At 33.0% G+C, this 21,481-nt stretch overlaps 5 protein-coding genes across 5 annotated transcripts; 3 read left to right on the top strand and 2 right to left on the bottom strand.

The window, feature by feature from the left end:
• Positions 1–2,091: 2,091 nt before the first annotated feature.
• On the top strand, positions 2,092–4,752 carry LOC106717670 (nuclear pore complex protein Nup107). The gene has a single exon (XM_014511581.2). The coding sequence runs from the start codon at positions 2,236–2,238 to the stop codon at positions 4,750–4,752; it is 2,517 nt and encodes an 838-aa protein (XP_014367067.2). The 5' UTR covers positions 2,092–2,235.
• Positions 4,753–4,968: 216 nt separating this feature from the next.
• Positions 4,969–7,131, bottom strand: LOC106717679 (DDRGK domain-containing protein 1). The gene is made up of 6 exons (XM_014511589.2): positions 6,937–7,131; positions 6,759–6,854; positions 6,394–6,515; positions 5,910–6,041; positions 5,460–5,636; positions 4,969–5,239 (listed from the first exon to the last, which is right to left on the bottom strand). Exons 1-6 carry the CDS (start codon positions 7,031–7,033, stop codon positions 4,979–4,981), a joined length of 885 nt encoding a protein of 294 aa, XP_014367075.2. The 5' UTR covers positions 7,034–7,131; the 3' UTR covers positions 4,969–4,978.
• Positions 7,132–7,447: 316 nt separating this feature from the next.
• LOC106717678 (transmembrane emp24 domain-containing protein eca) lies at positions 7,448–9,801 on the top strand. The gene is made up of 4 exons (XM_014511588.2): positions 7,448–7,674; positions 7,958–8,181; positions 8,950–9,093; positions 9,533–9,801. The coding sequence occupies exons 1-4, from the start codon at positions 7,542–7,544 to the stop codon at positions 9,680–9,682; spliced, it is 651 nt and encodes a 216-aa protein (XP_014367074.1). The 5' UTR covers positions 7,448–7,541; the 3' UTR covers positions 9,683–9,801.
• A 597-nt stretch (positions 9,802–10,398) lies between these two features.
• On the bottom strand, positions 10,399–11,023 carry LOC106717686 (UDP-N-acetylglucosamine transferase subunit ALG13 homolog). Its single transcript, XM_014511596.2, has one exon. It carries the CDS (start codon positions 10,973–10,975, stop codon positions 10,442–10,444), a length of 534 nt encoding a protein of 177 aa, XP_014367082.2. The 5' UTR covers positions 10,976–11,023; the 3' UTR covers positions 10,399–10,441.
• Positions 11,024–12,152: 1,129 nt separating this feature from the next.
• On the top strand, positions 12,153–19,358 carry LOC106717680 (ionotropic receptor 93a). The gene is made up of 19 exons (XM_045680042.1): positions 12,153–12,292; positions 12,639–12,791; positions 13,052–13,297; positions 13,776–13,943; positions 14,500–14,717; positions 14,847–15,014; positions 15,145–15,297; positions 15,467–15,571; positions 15,865–15,971; positions 16,045–16,105; positions 16,350–16,452; positions 16,576–16,682; positions 17,004–17,166; positions 17,405–17,625; positions 17,727–17,814; positions 18,033–18,158; positions 18,477–18,555; positions 18,668–18,828; positions 19,199–19,358. The coding sequence occupies exons 1-19, from the start codon at positions 12,202–12,204 to the stop codon at positions 19,294–19,296; spliced, it is 2,616 nt and encodes an 871-aa protein (XP_045535998.1). The 5' UTR covers positions 12,153–12,201; the 3' UTR covers positions 19,297–19,358.
• The last annotated feature ends 2,123 nt before the right edge of the window (positions 19,359–21,481 follow it).

Here is a 21,481-nt window from a genome sequence, read left to right on the forward strand (position 1 = left end):
CCAAATTTCATCATGATTCGTTGAGCTCTTACAAATATAACTTCTAACAAATATCCATCTAAACTTTGACATTCATAATATTAGTAGGATGTGTTTTGACCTAAGCAAATCCAGGGCTGATTACTAGTTGAAACATAATTTACTTTTAACTTTGTAAAGATGTATACAATGTTTGACACTGCTAACTTAAAAAGGTTTTTTTAAATATATATATTTTTCTTTCACATAATTTCAACATTTATAAGTAAACTAGCTGTCGCCCACAAATCCGTCCACGCGGAATTAATAAAAAAAACTTAATTGGTAGCCTATATGTTCTTCCAGACTCTGTTCTACATCTATACCAAATTTCATTAAGATTCATGGAGCCATTCTGGTGATACCTTCTAACAAACATCCATCTAAACATTCACATATTAGTAAGATAAGTAAAAAATGTGTACTTTTAACAAATTTAAAAAATAAGAAATACATAATTTTCATTGGTTTAAATAAACAAAGTTAAAAATCATTAGAAAACACTTAATACAGAATGCCACTGAACATAAAGTTTAATTAATTTTATTTAGTATTTACTAAATGGAGGATTTACTAGTTCAGTTGAAGTTATAAATTTACCCTAAATTATATTAATACTGATTTTGAAGAAAACCGAAATACTTCTCACTCTGAATATAAATTCAAGGTATGATGTTCGGTGAAATTGAAGAAGGCAAATATAAAACAAAAAATTCAAACCTTCACATTAAATTTTATCTATAATCTTCTAACTTATTTACAAATAAAAATCTTGTGATGGATGTTAAGACTGAAATTGAATATTTTGTGATTTATACAATATTTTTATTTCTTAACATTGATATTTAGAAATGCATAATTATTAATAAAGCAAACTCAAACTGATTCCTGGACATAAAAAAATATTAATAATAAGGATATTCTTTTTCACTATAACAATGTAAAATATTTAAAAACAAATAAAGTTTTGTAGATATGAAGTTATTTTTACTTTCACTATAAAAACAAATAATTAAGTATTTAAATCGCTTTCAATAATATTATTAGCTCAAGTTGAAAACCTAAAAAATGTTAAATTAATTACTAATTTCATAAGTTTCAAGAAGTACCAATGTACATTTATTATATTTGTTGGATACATATATAAAAGTCTATTTTAGATGTAATAGTAAAAAGTACTAACTTAGCTCATTTCCGGAATAAAAAAAAATCTAAATGAGGAAATCTATTTATTTACACAAATAAAATATCTTACCTTTGCACGCAACGACTATAAGAAGGGGGGAAAGAAAGATTGAAGTGAAGTGAGGACACGGTACGGTACGACACGAAAATGTAGTGCAATGAAATCTCTTTTTCTTATTGTTAAAAATTTTGGTCCTAAAAATCGGAATATCTCATATAAATAGTTAGCTCTTTTTCATTATATTTGAAATCTTTTACCTTGCGTAGAAAAGTAAAACTTGAGTTGTTACCAATTACTATCAAATGCTTGATACAGTTTCTTCAGAATTTTAAAATTATATTAAGGGTTTTATTTAATTTTTACTAAACAGGTAGAAAAATTCAAATTAAATGTTATCAATACATTTAAAGCTATTTAATTTTAAAAACTTTTTACTTTCTATTCTCACCCGGGCGAAGGAGCGTTTTTCGACAAAATTCTGAGATAAGTACGGCCGAGTTAATGACTATTTTAATTATCTAAGAGATAATTAAAGTAGTATAAATTTCCCTGTCGTAGTGCATAACACCAAGAAAATTCTGTTATACTCACCAATATGATCCATTCTGTAGTTTTTTTAGAAATAAAATAGTATGCAATCTTCAACTATCGGATTAAACTATGAAAGTTTATCAGTGTTAAACAGTTAGTTATAAAATACTTCATCATGTTGATTTACTAAGCAGAAACGTTAGATAAAGAACAAGAATTAAGTGTTCTTTTCCGTTACTTAAAACAGTCGGTAGGTATTTAATAGGTTGTTTTTATAGGATTTATGGCATTTTGTAATTGCAACATATTATATTCTACATAAGATTTATTATCTTTATTGCTACTATGTAAAATTTATAATCTGTTTGGAGGCGCGCAAAACTGTTCTTTGGCGCAATGTTTCTTCCATAGTTTTAAAATAGCAAAAATACGGTTTTGATCCAATTTGACTTTATCAAATAAGTTTGTTTTTTTAGTAAAGTGCAGATTTTAAAGTAATTATGAATAACGACAGTTTTCAACTGCACTCGACCCAATTTACACCGTTAAAAAACAAACGTTCTAGACTTTTACTACCCAGAGAAGATACGTTAAATCTATCGTCGATATTAAATGATACATCTATTTCAAGACAATTAAACGATACCAGTTTAAGACAGATTTTAGATGAATCTGCTACTGTTGTGAACGTTGGAAATGCTGGCGTTGGATTAAGTGAAGCTTTCTTTAATATAATACAATCGAGCCGCCACAGCGACGTCTTACATACATTACAGAGGTTAGCTCAAGTTTGTTATGAGTCTTTGGAGCTTGTGGAACCATGGAATAGATATAATGCGCAAAATTATTGGCTAGCTGAAGAAGCTAACACGTGGAAACTTCTATATTGTTTGTATGCGGATACACTAGCAGAGCATCCAGAATCACTTGACAGTTTGATAACTGATGTAACTTTGTCGCAGCAGACGTTAGTCGACGCTCTATTTAAAACCGATTCGGAACTGCGACTTATGCTTTTGCTGGTCAATTGGCTTGAAACTACTGCAGCTTACCAAGAAGAGGCAACAAAGACCTCTGCAACAGTAGTAGGGAATGATATACATTGGGGAAACACTCTTCATGAGCTACTTATTGGGAATAGTTTGTTTAATAAGGAGAAAAATACAGCTATGGTGACTTGTTTGGATCCTGATGCACCAAGACGTCAAAAGAAAACTATTCACTCAGATGATCAGAAGGATGATAATGATTTATGTAAGCGAGTTTTCACAGAAGTGAGATGTGGTAACTTTGAAAAGGCAGTGTCTCTTTGTATCAATGCTGGTCAAGCTTGGAGGGGTGCTGCACTGCAAGGCTGGAGCTTGCTTCATTATTTACCAAGAGAAAATTCAAATTCTCCTGTAGAAATAGCTGGAAATCCATCTAGAGACCTTTGGAAATGGTGTGCTTTAGGAATAGCTAATAATGTTACAGAAAATATGCATTATCGAGCGACAATAGCAATTCTGTGTGGCTCTTTAGCAAGTGCTATTCCAATCTGCCAAGGAAATTGGGAAGATTTGCTTTGGGCACATCTCCGGGTACAAATTGTTGCACGAGTGGATAAATTCTTACATGAGCATCATGCCACTGCTGAAGCGAATACTACTACTACAGACGTAATGGATTTGTTACAAAAAGAACTGCATTTAGATGAAATGTCTTTGCAGCAAATATTCAGTGCTATTAAAGCACTTATGAATGGTAAACGAGAATCAAATTATCAGATTTGCCAGAGGTATCTGATGCTAGGTAATGTAAGAGCAATAATGCAAGATTCCTTGAATTGGCTGGAGAATGGTGATGAACGATTTGTCAGATTCCTTGCGCATTTGGTTCTGGTATTGAGACTGATGGGCAAGGACCCACGTCATGATATTGGAGATAATGTATTGGAGAAATATGTCACTCAGCTGGTGAACACACTCATTACTGGATCAGAGGAAAGTCCAGAACTTATAGCTTATTATACTTCAACACTGCCAAGTTCTAGACAAGTACATTTATATGCAGAATTTATGGATAAAATATACAAAAGTAATTTCAGAGAAGGTGTTGTCAAAGCTGGCATTAATGCAGGGTTGGATGTAGCTGCATCAGCCCGACTAGCTATTTTAAAGAGTATAGCTGGAATTCAAGAAGGTTATGGTGATATTGAAATGTCCCTAAATCAAACTGCTGTTGAAAAAGATAAACCATTAATTGACAATGTTATATCTTCATTGGAATGGCTCTCCCTGATAGAAAACCAACAAGTTGAAGCTCTTTGGTTATGTAATGCTATGGTCAGGAAATTTATTTTCTTAGGTAACACCGATGCAGCATCAGCTTGTATTGTAAATTTAAAGAAAATGTTTCCAAACATTGTAAATGATAAGATTACACACTCATCAGAACTTCGAGAATACTTGTGTTTGAAAACTTATTTGGAGGGTCTGGAATATTTTGCTACATGGTACAGGCAGTATATAAGTGGAATGCCTAAGGATGTGGAGCCTTTGTCTGCTGATGCAAGTTTCTCTGATAAAGTTCATCATGAGCAAAGGACTGCGGTTATTAAGCAACAGAAGGCCCAATGGAAAAATACAGTGTACCATCAGTCTCGTCATGCAAAAAAATTATTGTATGATGTCCTGCTATTTCCTGGTGGTTGGCTGCAAGATGAAAATGATGGTACATCATCCCAAAACTTCACGGAAGAAGAAAAGCTAGAAAGAGAGAAGCAACTGGAAACTTTGAGAAAACTGTGCATTCCTGAAGTTACTATATTAATTTTAAAGATTCTTCAAAGTGATGATGATATTAATAATCACAAAGAAGCAGTCAAATTAAGTGATTTAATTGCCGGTGAAAATAGATGTTTATACAAGGTGTTCACAAAATCGAAACTTTTAGAACTGTTAGACAGGATTAAAGAATCAAGTTTAGTATTAGTGGAGAAAGGAAGAGATATGTTTGGTTATGAATTGGATGAATAATATGTTGAAATTTATAATTTTAATAAACATTTGTATTGAACATGTATTTTTAATTTCTAATTGAGTTAAAAATTTCAAGTTTAACTGATTGGTTTTCTACAGAACTGGTGTAAGCAATGCAGCATTGTTGGTAAATGGGGAAAATAAAAAGAACAATAAAAGATCTGAAAAAAATATATACTCTATCTTTACATATATTAACATGGCTTTTGTGACGAAATATATCTTACGATACTGGAACTGGGTTCAAGTTAATTAAATCATTGCTTGATTCAGCTAAGTCCGTTATAGAAACTCGTCCACGTTGCTTTATAAATTTGGCTACATCTTCTAATTCTTTTTGCGATATGTAAATAAATTTTCCCCTATCGTCAATAACTCCGGTAAGTTCACCTGTAGCCTGTAGGTCAGTTATTCTATCTATGGCAGCTTGAGTTTTCAATTTGAAATGTGCTGCCAAGTCTTCAAGTAAACCAACTTTTTGTGCCTGGAAAAAGTTTAGAATTCATAAATTATTCATTAACTTCTCTTTTTACAGATAGTTTGGTCCCTTGTAATCAAAATTAATTCAAAAACCTAATGTTAAGAAGTAATCCGTGACATTTTGTTAAAACAAAAAAGCCAAAATATATATGATCAATGATCATGTTCATTCCATTATAACGAAATTTTTGTTACTTATGTTTTCTTAATGTTAATTAACTTACCTTGATATAATCAATGAAATCTTTAAGCATATTATCTTTATCTTCTTCTTCGTTTTCGTCGTAACCTTCTCCTTCAACAGTAAAAGCTGCCTTCATCGCTTCATATTCCTCTTGTTCACGTCTCTTACGTTCTTCTTCTGCTTTTCGTTCAGCTTCTTCAGCTTTACGTTCTTCTTCCTATGTACAGTAAAATTTACATTTGCAACACACCTGATCAAATGTCAAAAGCATTACTATACATGGGCATTTCAATGTTTTGAGTCGAAACTTTAACTATAATGCATTGGTAAAACTATTAGTTGTGTATTACTATGTGCTTGGTTAAATTTGTATCTTTACCAATATATGGAAAAAAAAAATTGAATCCAAATTTTCTCTAGTACAAACACTGAAGTAATTATGAAATCCTTTTATTAATAGAAATTGGAGTATAAACAAATATATTCTTACTTCTCTCTGCTCTTCAAGTTTTCTTTTTTCTTCTTCAATCTTCTGTTCTTCCATTTTCCTCATTTCTCTCATTTGATCTTCAGCTTCTTTTGCTTTCTTCTTTTCCATTTTAGCTTCTACTTTTGCCCGTTTCTGTATGAAGATCACAATATTAACACAGTCTCTTAGATACAGACTTTTTTAGACTTCTTAGACTTTTCTTTACAGCTTTATAGAATATTCACACATATTTAGCCTACTAGCAAGAAGTGTACATTTAATGTAATTTTCCTTTGAACTTAACAATTCAATTCCATTCTGGTTTTCACTTAGGGTAGGTTATAAGCCTCTCAGTGGTATATAATGACTGGCAATTGTGATTTTCACATTATGAAAGTTTACTCACAGGGTCAGTAGGTGGCACTGAGGATGTAAGATAAACCCAATTTATATTGCCAGTGCTTGCTTTTAAAATATGAAAATAACAACTATGAATTAAAATTACCTTAGCTCCCATTTTGTCCACAAACTCTACATTCTGACTATTAGAAGAACTCTCTTCTTCAACTGCTGCTGCTTCTACTGCCGCAGGCTCCTCTTCAATCAAGGCTGCTTGGTGACGTGCAGCTGAAATAGTTTCAATGCCACATAAATATTTTACTAATGTAATGCACAATGTTACGGTTAGATTACTGTGTAATTAACATTTTAAGGATAATAATCAATATAAAAATATGAAAATAAAAGTCATGGCACTACTTGGGAATGCTTAATTAGGCAGATAATATTAATCATTATGAATTAGTATTTGATTCTCCCTCATCTTTGTCAACATTAAGTGTCTAAGGTTTTTAAAATATAAAAGCTTACCATTAGCCCTCATCCGAGCCCTCTGATTTCTGACAGCCTGGACTCTACTGGGGCCACCATCGCGCGGCGCAACTGCTGTGGGCTTAGAGGCTCGAGCTACAAAAACAAATTATAAAACTAAAAATTGTGAATCTTATTTGACATTATAATTATATAATCCCGCTAAGTTAAAACTTACGTTGAGGTCGGTCTTGAAATTTCCGTAAAAATGCTATTGTAAATATAATTAAAACTAAGCCACTAATTATAGCTACAGTCAAAAAAACTGGATCCATTTTCTTTATTTAACGAAAAATTACGTATATTTCGTACTAGAAGAGTAGGTGTTCAATATTTTAAAGATGGTGCAATGTAAAATATATACGAATAAAATAAAAAAACCCAATTAAAACAGATGGTGTTTATTCATTCTCTGTTTTTTATTGCGTTTGTTTTGTCAATGTCAGTGTCAAAAACATACGTCAAAACGTCATCAACACAACATTTTTAAATTTAAGCAGGAAGCAGAAATGTTTCATGCATAATGCAAATTTTCAGTTTTCTTATTCTAATTGAAAAACCAAAAAATATAAGGAAATTTAGATGTTATTGTGATAAAATTAATACTAGTTTCGAAAAATCTTAATTAGGCCAAATTAATTGTTATCTTTTTGACCAAACCAACGAAGATTTTAAAGCGTGAATCGTAACAAACAAAATGTAGCGTAAGATGACGTGTGTCATGTCATATTGTCGATATATTTGTCTGATTTGCCGATCTTAATTTCTAAATACGAAAACATCATGTTTTACAAATTATCCTCTTTTATAGCATTATTTCTATTAATAGATGTAACATCAGCATTATATTTTCACATAGCTGAGGGTGAAAGAAAATGTTTTATAGAAGAAATCCCCGATGACACTACAGTTATAGGTAACACATTCCTTTTTATAATGAAAGTAATTTATTTTTGTAGATTTTTTTTAATATGTACCATTTATAGTTACGTACTTCAATCAAAGCTGAAATATTCTAAAATACCACAAAATAATAGAAATACCGACTAATAATCTTTTGACATATAATGATAAGAGATGAATCTTTGTTAAGCCACTCAAATATGCTTATAAAAATGTGGCTTATTGTTGAGTTTCATTTGAAATTCACAAAAAATTGTTAAATTTTATTTAACAACTCCATAATATATTGTTTTCAGTAAACTACAAAGTGGAGCTCTATGATCCTAGGTCAGGAGGTTTTATGCCATCAACACCTGGTATTGGTATGCATGTAGAAGTCAGAGACCCTAATGACAAAATTGTACTCTCCCGTGTGTACTCATCAGAGGGAATGTACTCATTTACATCCACCACTCCCGGTGAACATGTAATTTGCATGTACTCTAACAGCACATCATGGTTCAGCGGCTCACAGTTGAGAGTAAGTTATTACAATAACACATTCAATACCTTTACGATTTTCGAATGAAGTGAACTCATAGTGTAAGGCTGTGGCACAGAAAGTACTAATTAATATTATTCAAGGCTTAAATCATATGTAAAGTAATAAATCTTTGGTTTATAATTGCCTTAATGAATTGTCATTAATTTTTTACTCTCTCCCTAGCTAGTATCCCATATGGTTGTGGGTTCTGCTTCTTAATTCTAAACAATTTAATATTTTTTTATACTTAGTCACTGGATAAATGCATCAACATTACGAAAGCAATTGTCTTTTGGCAGTCTCTTTACTCAACTTTCAGTTGGGCAGAATTGTATCTTTGTTTGAGCAGCTGTTAAAACACTCTTTTAATGTTACACTGTTAAATTTAAATATAAAGCTGCTGTTCGTGTAACATTCACAGGTCAGAGGTTGCCTAGCGAATTCACTTTCTAGAATGTAGTGAATGTGTTAACAATTATTACTGGCATTGATTTCAGGCATAGTAAAACATATCTATATGTGCATTTCAACATATCTAAATCTTTTGGAATTGACCACAGTAATATTTATTGTCCCAGTAGTTGTCGCACACGACTTTGTCCGCTCAAGATTAAAATAAACTTAAGCAGCCAATGCATTCTTCCAGACTATGTTCTACATCTATGTCAAATTTCAGTAAAATCCGTTTAGCAGTAACAGGGACCCTCTAGATAATATCTATCTATCTAAACATTTGCATTTATAATATAAGTAAGATAATTGCAGGTGCATCTAGACATTCAAGTGGGTGAGCATGCAGTGGACTATGCAAGTGTGGCCAAGAAGGACAAGTTGTCGGAGCTGCAGCTCAGGATCAGGCAGTTATTGGATCAAGTGCATCAAATTACTAAAGAGCAGAGCTATCAAAGGGTAAATTTATATGCAATTACACAAGTTATTTAGTAAAGATTCAATTACATTTTATTAATTAGATATATCCTGTCCACCATTTATTTTAATGTTTATAAAATTTAGATGTTAATTTAAATGTAAGACCCGATTTTCCGCAACTCCTCGGCTAGCGCATATTTTCTCTGTGACCAGGACACAGACTAACTCCAACCGGTGCAACTCTCTGAAGAAACCCAACAAAATTAATTTTAGAAGTAGAATTAAAATTGATTAGTTATGTGATCTCATACTTATAAAAATACAATCGAGTGGATTAAATTGCCTGTATTTTAGCTTTTTCTTTGCCTTACTACCTTATTTCCTATTTTCTAGTTACAAGAGTTCAATAACCTAACATACTATTTTGATATTCTATTATATATGTAGGTTTAGATATAATGCTTTTTATTCTTTATAGCAAAGAGAAGAGAGGTTCAGGCAGACATCGGAGAGCACAAATCAGCGTGTCTTATGGTGGAGTCTGCTACAAACGGGCGTGCTCATTGGTATTGGCTACTGGCAGATGAGGCATCTCAAGAGCTTCTTTGAGGCTAAGAAACTAGTTTAAATGTTGTGCTATTTCTTTGTAATATAAATCCTAAAATAAAATAATTTAAACAGTAGTTTTGTGTTCTGTGTTTTTTGTAAATGATCTGTATTTTTCCATTAAATACTATTACAGAATATTTCATGTTTTTTTTATTTTGTACCTCTTGGTTATACTTAAAATTAACAAGAAATATAATTTTGAAAGATATATAAATAACTGGATTCATTTTAAACAATTTTACAGTTTTGGTTCCTCCTTCTAAAAATAGTTTGTTAAAATGTAACCTCTTATGAAATTAATGTGCCTAGACAAATAATTTTTATTAACTATCAACAATGTTTACATTTTTTAGCAGACTTCAAAAAGAAGGAGGTTATCAATTCGACTGTATTTTTTTTTATGTGTGTTACCGCGAAACACCGCCCCTGGTGGTCCAATTTTGATAAATAACCTCCTTCTTTTTGAAGTCGACTAAAAATATTTTAATCGAAAGGAAGTGCTTGCAGGTGGGTCCCATTTTTTGATATGACGGCTGATAGAGATGTATGGAGGAGTAGTACATACTGTGCCAACCCTCCATAGGGATAAGGGCAGGGTGATGATGATGAATGTTTACATTTGTGCATGGGTCAGAAACGATCAGAGTTCAACAAAAAATAAGTTCTCAAATTAAAAGACTTACTCTTTATATAACCCAAAAAGCATATTACACAAACTTTTCCTATTAGCATTACTTTATCTTATGTCACTGGTGTAAAACATTTAGAATTATTATCACTAAAAAGTTTTAACTTTAAAAACATCATCTAAATATTTAACAAATAATGAGCAGTTTGGTTTGGGTAATGGAGTTAGTAAATTGAAGTCAACTGTGCTTAAAGTGTTTTCTAATGTATCACAAGTACAATAATACAAATGTCCATCCACTTGCAACTGTTCAGCCAATTCTAACTGATGGTTATCCATCAATTCTTCATTTATCACCACTAGTAGAGGTTTATGAGCTTCTAATACTTCCAAACAACTTCCAGCACCCGCATGACTTATTACTAAGTCAGCGTTACGAATATCTTCTTGTATAGAATCTTTAAACCTGTATAAACTTAGTTTGATACCTTCTTTCTCGTATTCTTCTGGATTAACAGCGCTGTTTCCTATTTGAAACGTTATTTCTACGCACCCAATTTGTTTTAGAGCACGAAGTACAGATGTTGATGTTATGTATTCAGTTAGTAAATCAAAACGTGTGGTACCTACTGTTACAAAACATTTTGGATACTTATTAACCATTTTCTGCTTATCAATTAACATAATAAGCACAAACAATTATTTTGTAATAAGACCTAGGCATTGACAAGTGACAATGACAATTTGACAAGTGATAAGGTAAAGCCAAGATAATGTTGCATTTCGAATAGTGTGAAGTCAGGCGAGCGATCATGAATGCTGCCCGTTCCGTTTGTGATTTGCCCAGGAAAATTGTAGATTCGGCAGTAAAATCTAATACTATTCGTGAATAACGAATCTTTAAAATGATAACAAGATGTTGTGAAAACTATTTATAAAATTAAAACAACTTATTCGTCCTGAATCCAATTTTAGACTATATATTTTTAAATTGACATACATCAAAAGTAAACAATAGAAAAATTAAATTATATAAAAAATATGTCATTCGATATTTGGTTTGAATATATTCGTTGTATAAAAACTCTTTGCTATTCTTTAACAAAAATATCTATCTATCTACCTACTTAAAGCGAGATAACGCCACTGTAATGATTATGCTGATGTTTTTGTGCGAATGCTAAAAAATGTGCTTTAAATAGAGAAAAACTAACTTCCATGTACAGAAGTTTTCTGAGGAATTTTGACTATAGAATTAGGTTCCATTGGATGAATTAAAAATGAGTAAATTATTGGGTCGTAATGAAACGTCGAACTTTTGGTAAATGTCGACAATCAGTCTGCATAATTTATTTTACTAACCTTTTAAGACGATTCAGATATAGGGGTGAATGTTTTTTATATTAGTACTCCTAAAGATTTGTAGCTTACAGAGAAAGCTTTGACTTGAAGATGTATGAAAATAGTATTTTCGTACTTTTTAAACAGTGTTCGTTTGAATAGAGACATAATTGGCACTATCTTATTTGATGAAACTAAGATATATTATGGACATTTCACATACTAAAATTTTCTTAATGTTCGATTAAGGTCTTCTCTCCGATCCTAGGTGTAGGTTAAGGTGTCTTCCTTTAGCACGATATTGATGATTAATAATGTTTGACAACGAAAAGAACACGCTGTATAACTTACTGATATGTTCAGGTCTTCACGCTAACCCTGATAACATTTATAACATGCTTTACTATATGAACTGTTACGATGCTCACGCGGCCACCTGACTCTCACAATTTTAATTAGATTTTAAATAATAACTGCTATTGATTGAATATCGGAAATTATTATACGAATTATGATCGGAACGTCATTTTTGAAAGGAGCCTTACATGAAGTGCATGTAAGGTCGCAATATGAAGATATGGGTATTGGTTTTATTATATTTTTGGGGTCGAGGAACTGCAGAAGACTTTCCATCGTTGATTACAGCGAATGCTTCAATTGGTAAGTGGGTAAATTTTTATATGATCTGAGAACTACTCGGTGTAGATTTCTTATACTTACGAGTATATAAGGGAGACCAATGACCCGAGATACAGGTGTCCGGGTATAGGTAAGTTGGGTTAAATCGTCGTATTTTCAACCAAGGAATCTGTGGTACGCCGTGGTACACGTCATTCCCGGACACTGTATATTTATTCCCTAAAGTTTATCTTGATTGAAGATTGAAGGAATAGAAAAAATTAATGAAAAAGGATAAGTAAGTTAGTATTATGTATGTCGCTAATTAGTAAATAATTAGTGAATTCTTTGATATTGAACTGAAACTTTGAATATTATTTATTTTAAGCCGTAGTCATGGACCGACAGTTCCTAGGGGAGCAATATCAATCAATGTTGGAAGAACTGAAGGAATATATAAAGGAATTGGCGCGGGTTGACCTGAAACATGGTGGTGTGATCGTCCATTATTATTCTTGGACTTCAATCAGCCTGAAAAAAGGTTTGATTTCACTATGTTTTATTCAAAAAGAAATTATCTTAAACATAGAGGTGTTTTAAAGTATTTTAAATTACACATTACGTTTACTTAGCTTGAAATGGTTCCCACCATTTAGCACCGCCAAAAACCAAGACTTAAAGCAGGTAGTCCGTCGAATCACTTAACATAAGGCGAATCCTATATTGAGTTCTTTTTACTTTTTTTTTAAAATCAGAAATGACATTAAATTTTATTAACTTATTTATTGTCGAATTTTGCAGGTTTTATAGCGGTCTTCAGTGTGGCATCTTGCGAGGATACGTGGTCTTTGTTCTCGAGGACCGAAGAGGAAGAGCTGCTTCTTTTCGCACTGACAGAAGTCGATTGTCCTCGGCTACCGGTGGATAGAGCGCTGATGGTTACTTACACGGAGCCGGGGCAGGAGTTGGCACAGCTGATGCTGGATTTGAGGACGACGAAAGAGATCGACTGGAAATCTGCCATCATACTACATGATGCAACGTTAAGTATGTTTTAGAGACAAATTAGTGTGAACAAGTGTTTTACATTTAAAAACAATAAAAATAGAATCAAATTTAACTTTAAGACAAACAATCCACGAAGAGAATGATTAAGGAAGTAGATTAGTTTCTTTTAAATTCTGCGCTGACGAAGTTGCTACCAGTATATATATAATATTATATACTTAGATTTTGACTTCAAAAGCGTCGGTGGCTCAGGGGTCCTGGGTTCAAATCCCGCCATGTACTAATGTGTTTTTCGATTTACAAATGTACATTTATCCGACGTTCTTACGGTGATGCAACCTGCACATGTCTGACAAGAAATTCTATGATATGTGTGATGTCAACCAACCCGCACTTGGCTAGCATGGTTGACTATGGCCTGGTCACCCCTAACTTGGGATAGGCTCCGAGCCCCTCAGTAGGGACGTATAGTGAGCTGATTGTAGACTTCGACCTTATCCTAATTGTAACTTCACAGACAGGGATACAATATCGAGGGTCGTTCAGTCACTGACGCGGCAAATAAATGACGAGAAGGTGTCGTCAGTATCGTTATCTGTGTACAAAATGAAGCACGAAGTCAATGAATATTTAAGGAAGAAGGAAATTCGTCGAGTATTATCCAAATTGCCTGTCAAAAAAATAGGTATGTGTGCATGCTGTGTTGAAATTAAATAAAAATTACAAACGCAATCACATATATTCTGATGTTTTTTTAGACACCACAAAATACATTTTATTTTTTTATTAATGTAGCCGTTGGTTCTTGAGACCAAAATCTCTGTATCGAACATATCGTCATCCCTCTCAATATCTATATATATAAAAGAAAGTTGTGTTAGTTACACCATTTATAACTCAAGAACGGCTGAATCGATTTGACTGAAAATTGGTGGGCAGGTAGCTTAGAACCAGGAATAGGACATAGAATAATTTTTACCCCCTTTTTTATTTTTTATTTGGCGCGGACGGAGTCGCGGGTAAAAGCTAGTTTTTGATAAAACATAGTGAAACATATTATGTTCTAAACGATAATTTCGACCTCCACAGTAAGGAGCGTCGTTGACGAAGACTAATGAGTGTTAAGTCAATCAATCCACACTTGGCCAGCGGGTTGACCACCCCATGACATAAAGAAGTCGATGATATGAGTATAGTTTGGAAGGCTATTGTTAAACTAGGTGTTGATTCTGTATGTGCAGGTGAGAACTTTATAGCGGTGGTGACTTTAGAAGTGATGTTGGCTATAGCGGACACAGCGCGCGAGCTGGCGCTATCGCACGGGCAGGCGCAGTGGCTGTACGTGGTGGCAGACACGAGCGCGCGCAGTGGCGACCTCGCGGCGGCCATCGATATATTATATGAAGGAGAAAATGTTGCTTATATCTACAATGCCACAGATAATAGTACGGATTGTAAGGTATTGTATATTTGGTCTAATTTTTAATTGTCTATTGACAAACTAAGCTTAGTTAAACGCCATGTTAAATAATGCTATGAGGGACCACGTAGTGATTCCGAGTACGGCATTTTCTGGAAATTATTTTAGAATGGCTTGATGTGCTACTGTCGTGAGATGATGAAGGCATTAATTTCTGCACTGGACTCGGCTGTACAGGATGAATTCGATATAGCAGCTCAAGTATCTGACGAGGAGTGGGAAGCGATTAGACCAACGAAATTGCAACGAAGAAACGATCTCTTGAAACATATACAGGTAATATGAAGTAAACGTAGTCAGTCAAGAGTGAATGAAGGGATGAACGATTAAACGAAGAACGAATGTAAACTGAATGAAGACGTTAAACTTTATGCTTGGTGAAACTATAATTTAGAGCTTATTTTAGCAACATATGCAAGTGAACAGCAGATGCGGTAATTGTACCACTTGGCGGGCAACGGCGGCGGACACCTGGGGCGCTACCTATCGCCAAGTCGACCCCACAACAACTAACGTTAACAGCACCAATGGAGTTATAGAGGAGATTAAAATGTTACAAGTAAGTTTAAAAAAAATACTTATCTTTAACGTATACGTTGATTCAAAATTGATTCGGCGAATTTAAAGTTAATAATCAAAGAAGCTTTACCTTTAAATACATTTCGTTACACGAGTGAGAAGAAAGATGTGGTGATTCTCTCTGTCCGACTCATGATAATGATTTAAAGGTTGGTACTTGGCGGCCGGCAGATGGCGTGACGTTCAATGATGTTCTGTTTCCTCATGTAGCGCACGGATTTCGAGGGAAGGAGCTACCTATTATAACGTATCATGTAAGAAACAAATAATACTTTTTATATACGTATTTCGTACTAATATTACAAAGGTGAGAGTATGGTTGCATACACAAAGGTATGTTACCACGTTATTCAAGAACGGCTGAACGGATCTAGATAAAATTTGGAACAGAGATAGATTATAGTCTGGAATCCTGTATAGACACAGTTTTATTCTTATCCCACGCGAATAAAGTTGATGGCAACAAGTATTGCTCTATAAGTTTGTAGGTCAATTGCAGTTTGTTCTATCGAAGTACAACTGACTGTTAACAAAATGTTGTTTTCAGAACCCTCCATGGACAATACTGCAGACGAACGAATCAGGAGCTATCATCAACTACGGCGGCCTTATTTTTGATATTGTTAAACAGCTTGCGAGGAATAAGAATTTTACGTAAATATAAACGTTATAGAAACCATATAATTATGTTAATTTTTTTGGTATACATATTTCCTATTTGTTGTAGAATCCGGCTTTTACTGGCGAATAATTTCAAACAGAACTATTATAACAGCACATCTATAGACGTATGTATAAACAAGTCTTTAAATCTTATTGTGAACAGAATTATAATTATTAATATCGACCTTCTTAAGACTACGATATATCGAATGTGTCTAAATGAATACGAGTGCCTTTGATTGTTTATTGCGACACGTTAGTTGTGTAAAAATCCCTTACAAGTGTAAACGGTACAGATATTAATGTCGGACATTTATGTCGGAATTTATGTCGCAGTGTAATCGTACCTTAAGATAACATTATTTGTAGACGATTCACAGCCAAAGTGGCAAGTTAGCAATGTCAGCGGTTGCCAAAGGGAAAGCGGCGTTTGGCGCGGCCGCGTTCAGTGTGCTGCCGGACACAATGCCAGGTAACATAAAGCTATGTAAAAGATTAAACATCTTAACGGTTTAAACATCGACATTTTTATAAATACAAAGATATTAGAAGATTTTTATGAATATTTCTTGTAGCTGTATATTTTATATCCTAGGTATAAACTACACCCTAGCAGTGAGTACACAGCCTTATGCGTTCCTAATCGCGCGTCCTCGGGAGCTCAGCCGAGCCATGCTTTTCCTGCTACCTTTTACAGCTGATGTGAGTACAACTGAAGCTGTTCATAAATAAATAAATTGGATGGTCACTTTCATAATAAATAATCTTGGTAACTTCTCAAATTTCTGAATCAAAATTGAAAACAAGAGAGTCGAATAACTCCCTTGTCAGAGGTTCAACAGTTTTGCCTACAATGGTCACAATGAAATTGTGAACGTATGTAGGTACATATTGAAAACGTTATTGTTTTTGGGCTATTCTTTGAGTTTTCCAAATAAAACTATCCACAGATCCTTGCTACAGAATTAATGACACATAATAGAGATGGAAAGAAGCTACAAATAATATCTGCTTTCTTTCCAGACGTGGTTATGTTTAGGGTTTGCAGTAGTTCTCATGGGGCCTACATTATACGTGGTTCATCGTCTTAGCCCTTATTATGAAGCTATGAAGATAACTCGGCAAGGAGGTTTGTCTACAATACACAATTGTCTATGGTATATTTATGGAGCATTGTTGCAACAAGGTTAGTAAAAGTACGATATTAGAACAGAGGAAAAGTAAAATTTATCTCTATGAAACCATTATATCTAACTATCCTACATTCTAAAACAAGTCAGAAATATTTTCGTCATACGCTTTCGAATTTAGACGTTGGATTAAAACGGGATATAAAATAGTTAAATCCATTTTCTAGACTCTTTTCTCTTCCAGAAGATATATCGATGTTGGCGACCAAGAATTGTTTTTATTTTAATTTTCAGGTGGTATGTATCTCCCTCGAGCGGATAGTGGTCGTTTAGTGGTCGGAACTTGGTGGTTAGTTGTGTTAGTAGTGGTGACCACATATTCGGGCAATCTGGTTGCTTTTCTTACATTTCCAAAGCAGGAGGTGCCTGTTACTACGGTGGCTGAACTGCTGGAAAATAAAGAAGTGTATACATGGTCGATTAAAAAGGGATCTTATTTAGAGATGGAATTAAAGGTTGGTTTGAATAATGATTAATTAGTTTTGATTTTTTGTCGATAGATGGCGTTGTTCAATTCATATTTCTTAAATGTTTATTTGAATAAAAAATTCCTCAGAATTCGGATGAACCCAAATACATTTCTCTACTCAAAGGCGCGGAATTATTGACGTCCTCTGCCAGTGTAGAAAGCAATCATCGTTCAGGTACAAAATAGTTTTTTAAGACAGTACAAAGCAATGGCACAATGTTTTTTTGCTCTTGCATTTTGGTTGGTTGGCTGACTCAATTGACAAGATGCTAACGATTTTTGTTTTTAAATATTAGGTGCTACCGATTCGCCTGGCGAGTAGATTTACTTTTTTCTTAATATTTACGACAATTTTTGTTTCTTAATATTTAAGACAATTTTTGTTTCTTAAAGTTTTAGACAAATCGATATTAAACAGAGTTCGTAAACAAAGACATGTGATAATAGACTGGAAGATGCGACTTAGTTACGTGATGCGAGCCGCCACGCTCGCTACTGATAGATGCGACTTTACCATCAGTAAGTTAATATTTCATATATTACGTGCTGAGATAAATCAAGTTTCAAATGAAGTGTACAACTAATGAGTGTGCGGGAATTTTCATAAAATAAAAATATTTCGTCTCTGTCTTTTTTTTATAAGAGAAGGGGGCAAACGAGCAGCGGTAACACCAAGGTGTTCATCAGTGTCTCTGAAAAAAAAATTATTTTCGGCAGTGAAAATAATTTTTTACGTTCAAATTCAAATTTAAAAGGTTTTGAGTTTTATTCTGTCGTTAGTTCCGTAGTTAAAATATTTAAGCATTCAAGTATAACATGTCTTTTTATCCATAACAGGTGCGGAAGAGTTTATGGACGAAAAGGTGGCAATGATCGTTCCAGCTGGTAGTCCTTACCTTCCAGTCATTAATAAGGAGTGAGTACAGATTAATAAAGTTTATAAATTTGGCCACCATGGCGCTACTGTAGATTAGCGTATTGATTTACCCTTTTTTTAGTAGACCTTAAAATATTAATATATATTGTAGGATATACCGTATGCATAAAGCAGGTCTAATAACAAAATGGCTGAGTAACTATCTGCCGAAGCGTGACAGGTGCTGGAAGACCACGATAGCTTCACAAGAGATTGACAATCACACTGTTAATTTAAGAGATATGCAGGGATCATACTTTGTTTTGTTTCTAGGTAATATTTTACAATTATTTATTACTTTTGCAATGTAGTTATTGATTTACTTTTATGTTTTAATTGTAACAATGTTACGGAGGGATAAAATTTGTTTATTCTAGACTAGCTGTCGCACGCAATTCCGTTCACACTGGATTAAGAAAATTTAATTAGTAGTCTGTGTTCTTCCGGGATATGTTCATCTAGGTCAAATTGTAGCGAATTCTAATATTAGTAAGATTAAAACAAAAAACTACTGAGGAATAAAAGAATTTTTAAAATTGGTGCAGTAGTTTTTGAGGTTATAAGAAAAAAAACTATTAAATCTTTTCCCTTTATATTATCAGGCTAGTGTTAGAAATATTTTAATATAAAATGTTTCTTTCAGGTTTTTTCATAGCTTTTGTAGTACTTTTAATGGAATGGATGTATAGGACGAGAAAGAATAGAAAAGAAAACATTATCATCAAGCCCTACACTGAATAACTTGATTTTTTTTAAATCATCCGATCGCAAACCATCTTGCCTCCTCATGAATTCGCCGAAATAGCGAAATGACCGCTGTCGATAGACATCTCTAATTTACAGATGCGTTGAAAACAAATGATGCCTTTGTTGACGAAAACAATTGTGAACTTGTCTTATTTTCCTGCCTGTCATTTCTTTTTGTAATGTTAAAAACATTATTTTTGATTTAATCAATTCATTTTAAAAATAAGAAAATGATTTCATGTTAATATTTCAGATATGAATACAAAAATTAATTTTTAAATTTTCCTATCGGCACAGTAAATGTGAGATATAAGCTGTTATGAAATGTTTGCAATTTATAAAAAGCTTGTACAAGTGTATTGTAAATTTTGTACAAAAAACAATTTTTCTGTAAAACTATATTATTATGTACAAAATTTACAATAAGATTACAACGTACACTATTGTAAGTACAGTTTTGCAATTAAGTTATTATTTGAGTGTACAAAACAATCGATGTACTTTCTGTATGGATGTAACTTCTGTAAAACACTTCTTTGTAATTATTGCAATGTCATTTGATATCAGCAATGATACTTATAGTGTAATACGAACTGTCAAGTTTAAGTCCTTGTCCTCAAGTATGTTAAATAAAAAATCTAGTGATAATCACGAATTGAATTTTATTGCACTTATTTCTTATCCGCATTATGCATAAATTAGAACTAAATTGTTAAAAAACACATTTCTTGGATTTTTTAGGACGCCATATTTTGTACTTTTTATTTTGGTCATTCGTAGATCATTATTTGCCTTGACAATAATTTGGTGTTATAGATCCCGCTTTACAATTTTTTATTGAATTAAAGAACCTAAGTAGCTAGCAGTTTATACGATGTCAGGTGACCACCGTTTTCCTTACAAACACGTAGCAATCAAGTGACACTTGAGTGATCTTTACTTTAGGTAAAGAAAATAACCAAAAAGTGGAAATAATGGTCAAGATTATATAAGCTGGAATACACAAACCTTATATAGCAACATCTCAAATTTCCCGCTAGTTTTCTATAATTCTGATAGTTGTTACTATTTATATCTCCAAATGAATCCAAGGCCGCGCCCTTTGCATTGCAACTCAATCTAGTACTAGTGGAACAAGAATGCAAATATGTTTTAGATTATACATATACTTTTTAATGTTGTGTGATATTAAATATAATATTTTCCTGTTCGATGTGATACACAAATGGCACGCTGGCGCAGACTACGTGACGTGGGTCATGTGTGTGTATCCGAACAGAACATATTTGATCTGATTTGAAAATAGTTCCGTAGTTCCGTAATATTTTAAAAATTATAGTTCCAATTGTATTTTAAAAACATTTTTAGCCGATTTCAAAAAGAAGGAAGTTATCAATTCGACTGTATTTTTTTTTATGTGTGTTACCGCGAGCCTCCGCCCCTGGTGGTCCGATTTTGATAAAAAAATATTTTAATCGAAAGGAAGTGCTTGCAGATGGGTCCAATTTTTTTGTTTTTTTTTTTAAATAACTAGAAGACTAGTAGATTTTGAATTTAGCTTCAAAATGTGTTGCGAAAATTAGGGACATTTTTGCTTTAAAGCTTACGTAGGCTAAACTATAGGACCTACATAAAAATGATGTATCGAAGAATTGTAGCTCTTTAAATGTGCTAAATAAAAGTCCGCCATAGCATATACTTTTATAGTTTTCTCACAATAACCATTTTTTTCTTTAGAAACATCAATTAATTATTAAAATATTATCACCGGAGATGAGAGTATCTTGTGTTTCTCTTCTCATGTCATGCGGCGTCAGAAGTTTGATCTTACACCTTACACAGCATAATTCTCAAATCATCGGAATACCCAATGACTAATGTATTTAATATGAAATAAAAATGGAATGGAAAAATAAAGGTCTACCTTCATAATGCAAATATACTGCCACGTTGAATGACTAGTTTAATATTCACTCTAATGACATCTATTGGAGTGAATAAAGTTTTGAAAGACCAATACAATACGATTATCAAGAAAAGAACTTGGAGTTGTGTTCTATTTACAATGTTTTATTACAAAATTTTATTATTGGTGTATTTGTAGAAGTAATTTTGAATTATTTAGCTATTAAATTATATTTAACTTTCAAATATTCCTCCCAAGTAGGGTTGGCGACAG

The sequence above is a fragment of the Papilio machaon genome, chromosome 11 (assembly GCF_912999745.1).
Source record: "Papilio machaon chromosome 11, ilPapMach1.1, whole genome shotgun sequence".
Taxonomy (NCBI): domain Eukaryota; kingdom Metazoa; phylum Arthropoda; class Insecta; order Lepidoptera; family Papilionidae; genus Papilio; species Papilio machaon.